The sequence below is a fragment of the Ammospiza nelsoni genome, chromosome 10 (assembly GCF_027579445.1).
Source record: "Ammospiza nelsoni isolate bAmmNel1 chromosome 10, bAmmNel1.pri, whole genome shotgun sequence".
NCBI classification, from domain to species: Eukaryota; Metazoa; Chordata; class Aves; order Passeriformes; family Passerellidae; genus Ammospiza; species Ammospiza nelsoni.
The window spans coordinates 24,316,246-24,332,751 of NC_080642.1; the positions used below are offsets into that span (position 1 = coordinate 24,316,246).

At 53.0% G+C, this 16,506-nt stretch overlaps 1 protein-coding gene across 1 annotated transcript in view; it reads left to right on the top strand.

The window, feature by feature from the left end:
* GPC1 (glypican 1) overlaps window positions 1-14,432 on the top strand; it is a 208,532-nt gene extending 194,100 nt beyond the window's left edge. Inside the window, exons 4-9 of the mRNA XM_059479216.1 lie at window positions 674-839; window positions 2,844-2,974; window positions 6,735-6,854; window positions 7,304-7,437; window positions 8,500-8,675; window positions 10,471-14,432. Coding sequence (XP_059335199.1) covers window positions 674-839; window positions 2,844-2,974; window positions 6,735-6,854; window positions 7,304-7,437; window positions 8,500-8,675; window positions 10,471-10,694 — 951 coding nt within the window. The 3' untranslated portion in view covers window positions 10,695-14,432. The remainder of the gene's footprint in view (window positions 1-673; window positions 840-2,843; window positions 2,975-6,734; window positions 6,855-7,303; window positions 7,438-8,499; window positions 8,676-10,470) is intronic.
* Window positions 14,433-16,506: the final 2,074 nt, after the last annotated feature.

Below are 16,506 nucleotides of genomic sequence, written 5' to 3' on the forward strand. Positions count from 1 at the left end.
ATGGTGGTGGCACTGATGGCATACATGCACCATGTCAGGGTCCAGGTCACAGCTGGTGGACAGCCCGAGGTGTCCTTGTGGCCACCAGGCCTGGCTGAGCGGGATGGTGCTCTCAGGTTTTTCCCAGAAGCCTGGACTCAAACACAGCCTGGGACACTGCAGCTGCCCCGGAGCTCCTGTCCCTCAGCAGGGAGGAGGAGCAGGGGAACGAGGGGCACTGAGGGGAAATGGCTGGGGACAGAGGGGCACTGAGGGGGAAATGGCTGGGGAAGGAGGGACACTGAGGGGGAAATGGCCGGGGAAGGAGGGACACTGAGGGGGAAATGGCCGGGGAAGGAGGGACACTGAGGGGGAAATGGCTGGGGAAGGAGGGGCACTGAGGGGGAAATGGCTGGGGACGGAGGGGCACTGAGGGGGAAATGGCTGAGGAAGGAGGGGCACTGAGGGGGAAATGGCTGGGGAAGGAGGGGCACTGAGGGGGAAATGGCTGGGGAAGAAGGGGCACTGAGGGGAAATGGCTTTTCCTCGCCCATTCCCCAGGGGGATGTGCTGCCTCTCAGAGCACAGCCAGCTCCTTCCGCCCAGGGAAGAGGGCAGTTCACCCCATGCCCCTGAGCAGGCTGTGCTGACTGTGTCCTGTCCCTCCCTGTGCTGACTGTTCCTGCCCCCCCAGGTGTCCCTCAGCCAGGAGTGCACCCGCGCCATCATGAAGCTGATGTACTGCCCGCACTGCCGCGGCATGGCCAGCGTGAGGCCCTGCAACAATTACTGCCTGAACGTCGTCAAGGGCTGCCTGGCCAACCAGGCCGACCTCAGCACCGAGTGGAAGTACCTGATGGGTGAGATGGCCTCTCCCTGCTGCAGCTGCCCCTCATCACCCCTGGCTCCCTGAGGCTGTGTTAGGCGAGCAGAGGGGGCGGTGGGAGGCTCAGGGACGTTGTTTGCACTGGTGAAGCTCTCAGAGCTCCTTGTGCCCACACAGAATTGCCCAGCAAGCTCCTCTCTTTGTCCCGCTGAGCCCTGAGGGAGCCTTGCTGCCTTGTCTGGGCTCAGGGAAGGCAGCACCAGAGGACATGGCCTTGGCTTTGGCCTTGTTTTGCCTTGCCTTGGCAGCAAAGCTGCCAGCTCAGCCCCAGCTGCAGCCCCCAGGCTGGCTCAGGGTTGGCATTAAGGACAAAACCCCACAAAGTCAAGGAGTGCCACCTGCCTCTCGAGGGACACTGCAGCATGGATGGGGAGGCAGAGCAGGCACTGCTGGAGAGGTGCCCAGGCCAGCTGTGCCACAGCTAACTGGAAATGCTCTGTGGGAGCAACTGGGAGCCTGCTGCAAAGGAGGGGAGGAATTGTCCCTTCCCCAGGGCTTTGGTGGCCCTTTGGCCTTTCTGACCAGAGCCAGCCAACTGTTCCTGTCACTCTCTCCTGGCAGGATGACAGCCTCTCCTAGAACACTGCTGTACAGCTTTCCTTGATTGACAGGGAAGCAGTTCCATGTGCATTTTGCATTTATTCTGGCTTCCTCTTCCCAAGAGACGCTGTCAAGGGGTGACAGCTAGGAGGAAATTGGAGCTTCTTTCAAATTGCAGTTTTACATTTCAGTGTCAGAGGTCACAGACTGATCAAGGATGGGAGCAAATTATGGAGTCAGAGGCAGCAGTTCACTGGTGGTGTCCTTCCTTCACCCTTCTCCAGGCCCTTCTGTGTAGCCAGAGATGACTTTGTTACACTAAAAACAGAGTTTCTCTTTCAGTTTGACAAATTAGGGCAGGTCAAATTAAGGGAGATTTTTATAGTAAGTGGTTCAGATATAATTTTTCACTGTTTAGGGCTGCAACCTTTGATTTAAATGTTTGTATCTCAAGATTAGTGCCTCTTCAAGGCACTATTTGTCTGAAATATACAGTCTCAAAGATGACACCACAACCCCTGAGTGGCAGCAAAGTTAAACTGCAAGCTTTTCAGTGTTACAGGAGATTTTATTTACCAGAATACAAAAAGTTACCAAAATTCACCCCCTTATATTGAGAGCATATAGGCTGTCCCTCCTTCAGACCCAGCTGGAGCGTTGAGAATTGTCTCTGGGGGTAGGCAGAGATTGGTAATTCTTTGTAAGCTGTGGGAAATGGATTTACAGAAAATTCTATACAGTAATGCAACCATCCAAAATCCAGCAGTATCCAAGCACAGTCCCAAAGCAGCCATGCAAGCAGGAGCCTCCAGGGCAGGTGGGAGTGCTGGGACAGCAGAGCTTTCCAGAGGAGCTGAGGCAGCCCTCAGTCACTCCCTGTGCTGTTTGCCAGTTAATTCTGGTCTGCTTGAGTACCTGTATAGCCTGATGTCTCCCTGGCTGTTGTCCTTCCAGAGGTGAAGGTGACAACAATTACGGCTTTTCTCCCTCCTTCACTGCCACAGAAGCCATTTCCCACATCCACTGTCCCTGGCACCTTATTGACCCCAGTTCTCCCACTTTCTCCTGGCTGCAGTGCTTTGCTGGAGACATGCACTGAGTTAGGAGGGTGAGGGCCAAGTATTGCTGTTTCTTAATAATTCTACATGAGTTTTGTGGTCTTCCTTTCTGTATCCCCCAGGGAAATGCTGGTTACTCTGGGTGAACACTACCCAAAGTGTATTTACCATTTGCAGGAGGTTCCTTTGCCACAGAGAGTGGTTGTCCCTACATAAATTAGGGAAAACAAGTGTGCACCTGAGCAGTGGTGAACATGGAGAGGTGTCCCCCAGCAAGGAGACCTGCCAAGGGCCCAGCAGCTTGTCCCAGCCAGCATGAGCTGATCTCTGCCTTGCTGTGCCCAGAGTGGTGGTGAGAGTGTGCCTGCCTTGCTCTGCAGATTCCCTCATGGGGGTGGCCGACCGCATCGACGGGCCCTACAACGTGGACACTGTCATAGGCACCATCCACATGAGGATTGCTGAAGCCATCTCCAACCTGCAGGAGAACAAGGATTCCATCACAAGCAAGGTAGGAGAGTGTGCCTGGGCCTGCCTGAGACCACATCATGTGCCACTGCCACGACCAGGTGCTCTTTTGTGCTCACTCTTCAGCTGAACTGGTGTTGCCGGGCTTGCAAGGGTTGCAAGGTGAAGAGAGAGGCAAGAATCTTGACCTCATGTTCAGAAGGCTTGATTTATTATTTTATGATATATATTACATTATTACTATACTAAAAGGAATAGAGAGAAAGGTTCTCAGAATGCTAGCAAGCTAAGAATAGAAAAGGAATGAATAAACAAAGGAGCTCTCTCTGATTCTGTCCCAGAGAGAGCTCGGCCTGTGATTGGCCCTTAATTGTACAGATGCAACATGGACCAATCCCAGATGCACCTGTTGCATTCCACAGCAGCAGATAACCATTGTCTACATTCCTTTTCTGGGGCCTCAGCTTCCCAGAAGGAAAAAATCCCAAAGAAAGGATTTTTTACAAAAGATGTCTGTGACAAACTGGGAGAGAGGAAGAGTGAGAGAGAGCAAATGCCCTCTCTTTTAATGATAAATTGCCTTGGTTTCCGACCACCCATCTGACACAGGCAGAGTTGTTCTCTCCACCTTTGCAGGTGCTCCCTGCCACATCCAGCCAGCCTCCTTTGGCCACAGGCACAGGAGGTGGGACTGTATACACAGTGATGAGGGGGGTGCATGTGCCATTTGCTGTCAGGGCCCTCTGTGCTGAAGAGTTTTGAGCTGTTTTGGCTGAGCTGAGGCGTTTACACAAGTGCACAGTCCCCAGTGACAGGAGACAGCTGCTCTAACCTGCCCCGAGGGGATCTCCTGCAGTGGGAACACTGGGCTATCAGGTGGTGCCAGGGGACAGAGCTGCAATCTGGCAGTCCATCTGGAGAGTACAAACCTGGCTCTCCTGAGGCTCACCTGTCTCCCAAGAAGTATCATGAAGGTCTCTTCTGTTGGTCTTCTATTTTTAGTGTATTTCTCCACTTAACCATAGTCACCTCTGTAGCTGCAGGTGAGAGAAGCCTTGGGAACAAAAGCAGCCCTCCAGGGCTCCTGCCTTCTGCCCTGACACTCCCCAGGTCCTGCAGCTATCCCACAGTCAGGGCAGAGATGCAGATGAAAGAAGTGGGACAGGTCCTAACTGTGTTTTGGATAAGGGAAGGGCCAGAAGTGCTGCTTGGCAAACAGGAATTCACTGGCACACATCAAAGCACTAACAGCTGAGTGCATCCAAGTGCTGGGTTAGGTTTCTTTTCTGACATGAAAGGCAATGTTCTTTCTTCCCTCATTAGGTGGGACTAAGGCTTTCCACATAAAAGCAAATCCATGGTGTGGGAAAACATAGCATCATCTGCAGAGAAAGGTGTTTCCAAGGGGAATACAGTAAATCTGGTGACATGAAAGGGGCTATGCAGTATAACTGGTGTTTGATTGGAGCAACCAAACAGGATTGATAAGCTCCTCAGTATGACCTGGTGACCAGGTGAATGGAGCACTCTGCTGGTGGCACAGCTGGCAGAGGGCAGGAGCTGCCAAGCTCTGAGTTCTGGTTTTGAGCATGGCAAAGCTATCAGATGGAGGATGGTATTGTCAGCTGAGTTCAGGGCTGTCCCAGGCCAATCCTGGCAATCTCAGAGGCAGGGACATGACCCAGGCCAAGGGCACTGCTGTTAAGGTATCCTCCCAGTGTGAGCAGTCAGGAGGCGTCTGGCAGCCACTCTCCCACCGTCAGACACTGTCCCTGCAGCCCCTGGGAGTGGCAGGTCACAACCCCCAGGTCCCTGCTTGCCTCCTGCACACCCCACTCACACAGCCAGACCAGGTCTCCTCACTGGTTCCACCCCAGGTTTCCCATGGCAGTGTCAGACCTCTCCTTCCATAAAGCAATTTATTGACAGCACAGTAACACAAATAAAGCTTGAGCTGGTGCCTCTGAGGCCAACAAAGGAACCCCATGGCTTTTATCCCCTCACAGTCCAAGCATGTAGAAGTGTGACCTGGCTCTCTCAGTGCCACAGGTCCTGTGCCCTTTGTTATGCCAAGGGTGGGCAGCTTACAGCCTCTGGCTCCTGCAGCTGCACCTGCACAGGGTGCCCTCCTCCCCACAGAATGCCTTCTTGGAGAGGAGCCAGGAGTGGCCCTTACCCCAGTGCCACCCTGTCACAGACTGTCCTGGGAGCTGGGTGAAGCTCTAAAGAAGCACTTGTGGTACCAAGCCTTGTGCTCAGGGCAGCACAGAGCCCTCCCTGCTTCCTCACACTTCCCCTCCTCCCTGTGGCTCTCATGAATTTCAGGCAGCAGGAGCTGTCAGAGGCTGCAAATGCATGTTTGCTCTCATTGTTCAGGGACTGTTGGCCCCTCAGTCTGCTGCAGTTGTTTTCTCCAGCAGCAGTTTGCATCTCTCACCTGAAGCATTTGGAGTGGCAAGAGGTTCACCTTGGTTCAACTGTGCTGGAACTGCCCCTCTCCTGGACACCTCCCCAGATTTTATCTCCTGGGAAGGGGCCAGCAAGATAGAGCAGTGAAACCAGGGTTTTGTTTTGGTAGAACCAAGTTGAAAATGCTCTACATGCACTTTTCAGGGTGGGTTTTTTTTTGCACAGAGCTAAGAAGACCGATGAACAAACAAAGTGGCTTGGTGCTGAGCTGCTGCAGTCATCTGATCCATCTGGCCAGCAGGACAGGGCACCCAGGAGGGCCTTTGGAGGCTGAGTGTCCCTCAGACAGTGTCCCCCTCACAGCCAGGGGCTCCTGGCCAGGTTAGCACGTGGCTGAGCCAGCACCTTCAGCAGGTGGCACGAGCTGTGCCAGCAGAGCTCTGCCTGGCCCTGCCTCCTCTGCTTCAAGGGGACACCAGGCAAGGTTTATCAACAACTTGTGACAGCTCCCTGGCACCACAACGAGCTTGGAGCCCTCTTTTCAAATCGGGTGGGTTCCTTTGTAAAGGCTGGCCCATCCTGACTCAGACTGACAGTGCCAAGTCCCTCCTGGGCTCTGGTGCTTTGTCCCTCTGAGCTCTCCTGGCACCAGTGGGGCTCAGCTGCCCAGCCCTGGTGATCTGCTGATGCAGAGGCTGGGAGAAGCTGGATTTTCCACCCTTCACCTCACCCTAGAGGCCAGGTAGGAGAGTTTGGACCTTCCCAGTGCTTCTGCTGCTCTCTGGCCACAAAGCCCCCCCGGGCAGGTAGGTAGGGTGATAGGAGGTACCTGAAGAGAGCACATAAATCAGCCCTGCTGCCTCATGTGCCCCTGAAGCATCCAACCTGACAGACTGTGGCACGTCTGCTGTCCTGGCAGTGCCCTGCTGGAGGCACACTGATTTCCCAAGTGGGGATGTTGATTGCAGGAGCCATGGGGATAGTCCCACATCAGTCTGTTGTCTGTCAGTGAAGCTCCCATGCTCTGTAGTCTTGAAGCCCACAGCACTGAGGCAATGAGTGTGAGCAACTCCCATCTTTTTCTTCCAAGGATTTTATTTTCCAGTCATAAGAAGAACAGATAAAATTGCTATAAATAATTTAATATCAATATTGGCGACTCATCCAAAAACATGTGTTACTGCTGAATATTTTGCTTGATAGTGGTAACCAAAACCAGTTACAATGTGCTGAAAACACATCTGCACTAGAAACTAAGCCAGAATCTCTGAGAATCTTGGCAATAGGAAGGATAAATATCCTTAAGAAGGGAAAAAAACCCATAACTGTGGAGTGTTAAATAATTAAAGGAATGGCATTGAAATATGGGATAGAGAGTTTGGTTTGTTTTTCAGGTGTTCCAAGGCTGTGGAAATCCCAAAATCAGCACAAAAGGCTCCAGTAGTGAGGACAAGAAGAGACGGGGGAAGGTGACATTGGAGGCCAAGTCCTCTGCCCAGGCCCTGGAGATGCTGGTGGGTTTGAGCTGGAGCTGCTCTGGGTCCTGCAGGCTGGGTCACACCGTGCTGGGGCTGGAGAAGATCAGATCATCAGGGGCTGCTGTAACCCAGCACACCTGCTCTTCTTGCCTCTGCAGGGTTGGGTGTAATAACCAATAGATAACCAATTTGCTGATAAGCAATTTCCCAGGGATTTGGTGCCAGACTTACCTGAAGAGGCTCCTAGACTGATGGTCTTCTCCTGGTTGGTCTTGTGGTACTGGAGCAGTGCTTGGCATGTAACCTTTAGCCTTGGGCACTTGGCTTGGTGATTGGTCTTTAGGGGAAGGTTGATGATACGTCCTATTTTGCATGAAAACAGATTTTGTGATGGTAAAACAAAAAATATGCAGAATCCTTGTACTTTCCTCTGCCCTGGGGCACCCCAGAGCTCCTGTGGCCCTGAGCATCCCCTTTGCTTACAGGTTTTAGATGCCAAAGGGAATCTGACAGCTCTCAAGACATACTGGATCACCCTGCCCAGCAGCCTGTGCAGCAAAAAAGTAATGGCCAGCTCAGCTTCAGATGACAGATGTTGGAATGGGATGACCAAGGGCAGGTATGGAGCGGCTCGCAGTGCCAGGAGCACCAGCCTGGCTGAGAGGAAGGGTTTGAAAAGGCACTTACACATCATCACAGCCAGCCCTGCTTGTTCAGAGTGAGCAGTCTGTGCCTGTCCATAGAAACACTGCATTTCCAGAAATGCTCATACCTGGGAATGGCAAGCCTGGTGTGGTTTTGCTGTGTGTTGAGGGTTAAGCACTGAAATGCACTCAGCATGAAATAACTGTGCAGTTTTCTACCAAGGAAGCAGTTCTGCAGTTCCACATGCACTCAGAAGGCAGCAGGGCTGGATTTCCCACACAAGCTCCAGAGAATTGCACACACATCTCTCTCTCCATACCTGCTCTGAGGGGGGACACCTGGGTGACATCCAACAGCTGCAGAAACAGGTCCTACCCTAGCCAAGGTTAAAGGATGGCTGAGGGGACACCGGCAGCTGCTGGACCTTTCTCCTCTTTTCTCTGCAGTCCTCTTGGACTTGGCTTTGCCAGCCTGAAGTCAACACCTTCAGTTGTTCCATATTTCACATTGTTGCCAGCAGTGTCCCAGATCTGCAGGAGCAGGAGGACCAGGGCACTGTGGAAGGCAGCAGTGCAGCTCTGGTTGACAGCTCCCAGCTAATTAATCTTCCCTGGGAGGCAGTCAGGTCAAACTGGGCTGCTCCCAGGGGCTCAGTCTCCACAGGGCTGAACCAAGCAGGGATTAAAATGCTCCTCAGCCTCCCATATGGACAGAGATTTTCCATTGGGGAGTGTCACTGTGAGCCCATTGGTACCAGCCTGAGAGCAAGCCCTGTGCCTTTCCTGCAGGAAATCCCTCTCCATGCTGGGACAGGGGTGCTGCAAGGCCACCCAGGCACCTCCTGCAAGCTGAGACCCCTCTGCTGGGGTCTGGCCATCCAGAGAGCTGGGCTGCCCAGCAAACACCAGCTGCAGGGGCTGTTCCAGAGGTGGCACTGGCTGCAGCCTCTGGGCTCACAGAGCCTGGGTTATCCCTGGTGTCTGTAGGGAGAGCTGAGCTGGGGGCAGACATCTAAACCTTCTGCCTTCCTTCCCAGTTACCTGCCCGAGGTGATGGGGGATGGCCTGGCTAACCAGATTAACAACCCAGAGGTGGAGGTGGACATCACCAAGCCGGACATGACCATCCGCCAGCAAATCATGCAGCTCAAGATCATGACAAACCGCCTGGGCAACGCCAACATCGGCAACGATGTGGATTTCCAGGACACCAGTGAGTGCAACACAACCACAGGGGTGCAAGGGGGGGTCAGGGGGGGCAAGCAGTCCTGCAGCCTGCACAGTGTCCCTGCAGCCTGCACAGTGTCCCTGCAGCCTGCACAGGTGTCCCTGCAGCCTGCACAGTGTCCTTGAAGCCTGCACAGTGTCCCTGCAGCCTGCACAGTGTCCTTGAAGCCTGCACAGTGTCCCTGCAGCCTGCACAGTGTCCCTGCAGATGCTGCTCCTGGGCCTAGGGGCAGGGAGGGTCTGTCTTTTGGTCTGGCTTTTGGCTTGGGGCTGCTCAGGGGCTGTGTGAGTGCAGACAATTTGTGGGTTGGCTGGAGGCTATGCTGCTCCCAGTGCCTCACTGAAACCTGCAGGGCTGTCTCCAGTGCCAGCCCTGCTGACAGGGCCATTGCTCTGTCTGCTCCAGAGTTTGCAGCTGCTGCAGCAACAGTGACTGAAGCCAGCAGGAGGTCAGGTATGGGCTTGTATCCCACGCTGGGGGATGTAGAGAGGAGGGGGTGGCCAGGGTAGGGCTGGTGGCCAGAGCTCCCCAGGGGAGCAAGGGGAGAGGGCCATGCCCACCATAAGGAAAGCAGTGTGTGTGCAGTGTGTGTGCAGTGTGTGCAGTGTGTGTGTGTGTGCAGTGTGTGCAGTGTGTGTGCAGTGTATGTGTATGTGCAGTGTGTGTGTGTACAGTGTGTGCAGTGTGTGTGCAGTGTGTGTGCAGTGTGTGTGTGTGCAGTATGTGCAGTGTGTGTGCAGTGTGTTTGTGGGCAGTGTGTGTGCAGTGTGTGTGTGTGCAGTGTGTGCAGTGTGTGTGTGTGTGCAGTGTGTGCAGTTTGTGTGCAGTGTGTTTGTGTGCAGTGTGTGTGCAGTGTGTGCAGTGTGTGCAGTGTGCAGTGTGTGCAGTGTGTGTGTGTGTGCAGTGTGTGCAGTGTGTGCAGTGTGTGTGCAGTGTGTGTGCAGTGTGTGTGCAGTGTGTGCAGTGTGTGTGCAGTGTGTGTGCAGTGTGTGTGCAGTGTGTGTGCAGTGTGTGTGCAGTGTGTGCAGTGTGTGCAGTGTGTGTGCACTGCGTGCACTGTGTGTGCAGTGTGTGTGCAGTGTGTGCAGTGTGTGTGCACTGTGTGCACTGTGTGCAGTGTGTGTGCAGTGTGTGCAGTGTGTGTGCAGTGTGTGTGCAGTGTGTGCAATGTGTGTGCAGTGTGTGTGCAGTGTGTGTGCAGTGTGTGTGCAGTGTGTGCAATGTGTGTGCAGTGTGTGTGCAGTGTGTGCAGTGTGTGCAGTGTGTGCAGTGTGTGTGCAGTGTGTGTGCAGTGTGTGCAGTGTGTGTGCAGTGTGTGCACTGTGTGTGCAGTTTGTGTGCAGTGTGTGTGCAGTGTGTGTGCAGTGTGTGTGTGTGTGCAGTGTGTGCAGTGTGTGCACTGTGTGCACTGTGTGTGCAGTGTGTGTGCAGTGTGTGTGCACTGTGTGCAGTGTGTGTGCAGTGTGTGCAGTGTGTGTGTGTGTGCAGTGTGTGCACTGTGTGTGCAGTGTGTGTGCAGTGTGTGCAGTGTGTGTGCAGTGTGTGTGCAGTGTGTGTGCAGTGTGTGCAGTGTGTGTGCAGTGTGTGCAGTGTGTGCACTGTGTGCACTGTGTGTGCAGTGTGTGTGCAGTGTGTGTGCAGTGTGTGCAGTGTGTGTGCAGTGTGTGCAGTGTGTGCAGTGTGTGTGTGTGTGTGCAGTGTGTGCAGTGTGTGTGCAGTGTGTGTGCAGTGTGTGCAGTGTGTGTGCACTGTGTGCTCACCCCACGCTGTCTCTGCACAGGTGACGACATGAGTGGCTCCGGGAGCGGGGACAGCTGTCCTGATGACGTCTGTGGCAAAAGACTTTCTAAGAGCCCCAGCACCAGGCAGCCAGAAACACACGCCATTCCTAAGCAGTCCGGACACGGCGTCCATGGGGCCAGCAGCAGATCTTTGCCTTCTGCCTCCCTCCTCCTCCTCCTCCTCTGGGTGGCTGCCTTCGCCCCGCAGCACTTGTGGCGGTAACTCGCTGGCACAGCCAGGACACAGACTGCGGCTGAGGGCTTCACTTTGCCAAAACCAACCAACCAACAACCAACCAACCAAAGGACGTATTTAATTCACCTTGGCAAAAAAAAAAAAAAAAAAAGAAAAAAAAAAAAAGGAGGAGAAAAAGGTTTTCAGAAGGTTTCAGTTGTTTGCTATTTCTGGCAGTGCTCGAGCTGTTTTCTTCTTTCTAGGTCTTTCCCCAATGCTGGGCCCTTCTTTCCATACCTCATTGTTTTACTTTTGTTATTGCCACAAACTGGCTCCTGGGGCTGGAGCCAGCCTCTGCAGAGAGCTCGGGGGAGCCGGGCCGAGCCCTCGCGGGCAGCTGTGCTGCTGCTCAGTGGAATATGCAATTGCCCCGCCCCTGGCCCGCCGGGATCCTCGGCACGGCCCGTGCTGCCTCAGGGGCTCGCTGGGCTCTTCCTCTGTGCTTCCTAGCTGGGCAGAGATGGCCCTTCACCTCCGGTGGGGTACACAGGAGTGTGAGCAGCTTTGGTGGGTCGAACTGAACGAGTTTGGCAGCGGCTGTTGGACCCGAAAATGCAGAACTCGCTTTTCTTTGGAAAGGTCACAAGTGGGTTTCTTGACTAGAGCTCGTAGCTGAGGACAATTTGAAATGTAGGTTTCCTACATCTACGTGACTGGGAATGAGTGTTAGGGGTTGGGGTTTGGGTACTTTTTCTTTGCATGCTAGTTGGAAAGCCATTTTTTACCCAAGTAAGGATGGTCCAATTTGTACCTGCAGTGCAGTACCATTGTAGGTTACAGAGAGATGCAGATGTGCACAGTGGGATTCTCTGTGTGACAGACACTTGTGCTGCCTCCTCCTTCTCTGGCCCCAGCCATAGACAGGAATGCAGGTTTTTTCTTGGTAATGAGAGAGACCAGGGACATTTTACTCACTGGAGCTTTGGGACTGGTTGTGCCCCTTCAAGCAGCTGCCTTAGGGCAGACAGGGGCTGCTGGGGACCACCATGGGCCCTACCCAGGGCACTGGCTCGGGGGAATGTGAGAAAAGGAAACATTTTGTTTGGGATTTCTTTTTACCTTTGGTGTTTGTTTCAGTTGTACTGTAGGTTTTGAATGGATTCCCACTTTCCCTGTTCCTTCCCCATCATCCAGTTCACCTTCCCTAGCCCCTGCAGGCACGGGCTGAGCCAGCAGGTCAGACACCCCTGGCAGCTCTGTTTGGGCTCAGGGGAGGGCCAGGCTCACCCTTTGCTCCCATCCCACCACTCACAGCCTTTGGGTGATGTGGCAGCTGCCCTAAGCCCAAATTGCTCAGTGGGGCGGGCTCTGGGCCAGGTTTGAGACTGGGGGTGGTGGGTGAAGTTACAAATGTCCTCCTGTAGCTGTAGGAGTGTCTGTGCTTGTTTAGGCCTGTGTGTTGGGGCTTCCAGAGGCTGCTGTGCCTGATGGGCAGCAGGCCTGGGCTGCAGCCACAGGTGTAGCAGAGGCTGGTACAGCACAGTCCCTGTGACTGCCTGGGCCAGCAGCACTCACAGCTTGGGTTTGAGCTTCAGACAGGTTTGTGCTGGGCTGAGAGGGAGGGCACAGCTGGGCTGTCTCCTGCTTTTGCACAGCATCTGAGCATTTCTGCTCTGTCTTGCCAGAGGAGATGTGCCTTTGGGCTGAGCAAACATTTGGGGTTGGGGTTTGGCTGTAATGGAGGTTTTTTCCCCCTTTTCTAAGAAAAACCTCCATTTTTAACATTAGCAGTTCCTGAAGTGTGCAATTTAAGGAAAAATGAGGACATGAGCAAGGTAATGCTGAAAGCCAGTTCATTCCCTGCCCTCCCTGGGGCACTGAGGGTGCCTCAGAATAGGCAGAGCTTTTAGGCCAGCTCTGGCAGCCTCTCCAAGGCACAGTGATCAATGTCACATCCTTTCTGCCTTGGCCTCACCTCCCTGAAAGGCAAAATCCCTGACCTGATCTGGTTGGGTGTCAGAAATGAACACTGGGTGCTGGACAATGGCTGAAGGACAGACAGTGCCACTGCACCCATCAGAACCCTGCAGAGGATCAATGTAAGCAGTGGTTTTGTCTAGATTTATTTGCTGCTAGACATATGGCAAATTCACATGATTTTGACTGCTCTAAAGAGTTCCTCTCTTTTCTTTTTAAATTTTTAAATCAGAATTGCAAATACAAATTTAACCTTCAGTTCCAACAATCCCCACAACCAATTCTGCAGAAGCTTTACATCCAAAGGGAAAAAAAAAAGCTGGGGGGGAGGGAGGAAAAATTAAAACATTGTATTCTCATCAAAACACAGCTGGGTTGGGGCTTTAACACATGGATGCTGAGGTCAGTGGTTTGCTTTGCAGAATGGGAGCTTGAAAGTCACTTCCATTTCTGTGCAATTACTTTTTGCTGTTTGCCTGTTATCCTCAAGAGCTTCTTATGGGCCCCTTCACATTTTAATGTGAAGCCAGGAATTTACTGATTATCCAGTTAGTATTTTAACAGTTTAATAGCCCCAACTAGTGGTTCTGTTACAAGATAAAAACCTGATAGTGCAAATTAATAAGGCAAAGCCTCAAAGAAACAGTAAAATCTGTTCTGCAGGGGAAACCCTTCCTGAAGCCTTCACCTCTGGGCTGGGGTTGAGCTGCCACTCCCCATCCCTCGTGGCCCTGGGGGTGGCAGCTGCCACCTTGCACAGGCCAGGCCAGGTGAGCCAGGAGAGCAGCCTGAGGTGGGGCAGGGCAGGGGCTCAGCCCCTCTGTGCCCAGCAGTGCTCAGTGGTGGCCCTGTGGGTTCATTTTTACATCTGCCCATGGTCAGCCTGCACTGCTGCTTTTTGCTGCTCCCTGGTTACTCGGTGTTGCTGCTCTCCCTTGCCCTGAGGGTGTTTTCCCAGCTGCTGCCATGAAGTGCCCTGGGGTTGTTTGGCTGTGCCACCTTCCCCAGGAGCTGCAATGGCTGAAAGCCCCTGGGATATCAACTCCAAACTAAAGCAATCTGAAATTACTGCTGACTAAACTACCACTGGTAGTGTGGCTGAACAAGCTGAAATCAACCCAGGTCCAGACAAGTCCTGAGCCTGGTTGGGCTGGTGCAGAACCTGGGGCCTTTCAGTGCTTCTAAATGACATTTCCTGGGCTGCTGCCTGCTGGAAAACACTGTGACACCTCCCCATGGCTGCTCTGGGCTGGCTGCATGGGGGGATCTCTGAGCAACTGGGCTGGCTGGGACAAACATCGGCTCCCATGCTGTCAGGATGGAAATATCCATCGTGTTCTGGTGTGAACAGGCTCATACTTGGCAGGTGTATGGAGGGGGTAGTGGTGTAGGAAAAAATCTTTACAAAGGCCCAATCCCTGGGAAGGGGAGAACCATAAATGGTGGATTTCCAAGTGTCTCTGTCTTTCAGCCTGCTCTTTGTGCCATAATGTGTATGTTTTAAACAATGGTGAGGGTCTCAAAAGGCTTTGAGAGCACAGCTACTTCTCATTTACAGATGACAAGCTGCCTGTTGTTTTCTGGTGGGCTTGGTAGGGGCTAAGGTATAGCAGAATATCTAAAGTCCACCTTTGCTTTAAACAGATGCATTTCTATCTGCAGGAGTAAGAATTATTTCACTTATCAGCATAGCTGGACAGTTATCTATTTCTTTCTGTTACCAAGGTACTTGTAACTCTCTTGCACTGTTTATCTAAAGTTGAAATATGTTCTTTGAATCCTTGTATAAATAAAAAGGCTGGAGACAAATCTGGATTTACAGGGCAATTATTTCTTCTCCATTTAAGCCAAGTCTGGCTTTTTCTTTATTTTTCAGTTGTTAAGGCACAGATAAAGGCCAGGTCAGGAGCCCTGAGGAAGGAAACCATGTTCAGGCACAGGCTGGGCTGATGGCAGTGTTGGCAGCAGGGATTTTCCTGCATTCCTGCACCACTCAGAGGAGCGGCTGCTGGGTTCTGTGGATGTGTGTTTGTGGGAACAAGGTGAGCCTGGCTTGAGCCACCACAGTGAGGATCCTAAGTTGTCTCTTTCTCATTTAGAAGCACAGAAAGTCACGGCATAACAGTGCAAAAATCAGAAATGCCCTTGGTATTGGTCATTACAAGGTATTGTGGTAATTACAGACCAGATGTTGGACAGCTCACAGCAGGCAGAGCAGCGAGGGGGATGTTGGATCTCCAGCACGTGCCTGAGACTGGACTGGTGCAGCAGAAGGGTTTGTGCTTCAGCTCCATCCACTTCCAGAACAGGGGGAATGCAGCTGTCAAGGTGAGGTGTTGGAAGCTGCTCATGAAATGTCTGAGAGACTTGGTAACTGAAAACTAAAGTGTATCCTTCTGCCTGGAAGCAAATATCAGCTACATTTAATAAACTGACTGATACCCTTGAGTGAGTAGGTATTTCTTTAGGTTCCTCTCCTGCAGCTATTTGCACCACATCCACACATTTATATAAATATAACAAGTGCAAAAATATTGGTCTTCTCCTTGGAGGTTTTGTGCACACCAGTTGCCTGCTTTGCCTCCTCAGTGTCTAATTATGATCTGAAATAACAGCCTCTTACAGCTTGGTGTTTACTAAAGGTGTCTGAAAGCATTTCTGCAGTCCATAATGTCACTGAACACTGCATGTTGGCCAGTTCACTGCTGGGAGCTTGCAGGAGGTGGAGGCTGTGGTACAATCCCAGCTCCCCCTGGGCTGCAGCCTCACATCACTGCTTCCCCAGGCAGGGCAGCTCCAAGGGCTCCAGGAGAGCCCAGCCCAGCCTGGGAGCTCACCAAGGCAGGGGGGCAGGCACTCTGCAGGTGCAGGGCAGGGGGACAGGAGACAGCCATGGTGACAGGGGCTGCTGGCACTGCACCCTGGCTGCCAGGGCCACCAAAACCAGGAATACCCAGTGAAATCTGGATTGAGGCATCAAACCCTTTCTAACGAGGGGTGATGCTCTTACCCTGCAGTTCAACATCTTCTTACAGAGGCAGCAACTGCCTTCAGTGCCAGAAGATGGCATTTGTGTTTAACTTATCAATTACTCTGTGTGTGGTGACAACTGCCCTGTTCCCACCTCCTCCTCTCCACAGAGACACGGTGCAGGGAGGGCTGGGGGGAAGGACCCCCCCTTGGTGGCATGAATGACCATTCTGAAGTCAGCTGCAGGCAGGCAGCCTAAAAACATCCACAGCCTCAGAGACAGGGAGCTCAGCTGCAGCCCCAGTGGAGCAAAAGTGACAAGAAAGGTGCCCTGAGATGGTGTCACCCAGGTAACACCTGGATCAGTGCTGGGATGGGCTGCAGGAACTGGTAAATCAGTAACTCCCACCAGGCTTGTCTGGGGGATCCCAGAGCCATCTGATGCTACTGCCACCCACAGAGACCAGTGAGGGTTCATGGCACAGCCATGATGTGATGCCAAGTGAAATCAAGTCATGGTTTTGGTATGAACTGGAGTGTGCCCATGCAGCACCACCCAGGGACTCTGCAGGGGCCCAGGAAAGGTCACTGATGGGTGCAGGCAGAAGGGTGAGCCCCTGTCAGAGGAAGGCAGGGCAGCAGCTCTCCCACAGTGTGGGGCATTGCCGTGTGCCTGTCCCACAGGGGAGTCCATGGCAGTGACTGCAGAGAGGCTCCTTGCCTGAACGCCCCCATCATGGCCTAGCAAGAAGGGGTGTGCCATGGAATGCTAAGCTGGGCAAGTCACTGCCAGGGAAGGTACAATATCCCTGGAAAGAGTCGCTGTGGAGGGGCCCAGGAGCCCTCCCCATGCTGCTGGGGTGGGCAGCATCAGGGGTCTCCTGTTGAGCTTTCTCCTCCCCAGCCTGAACTG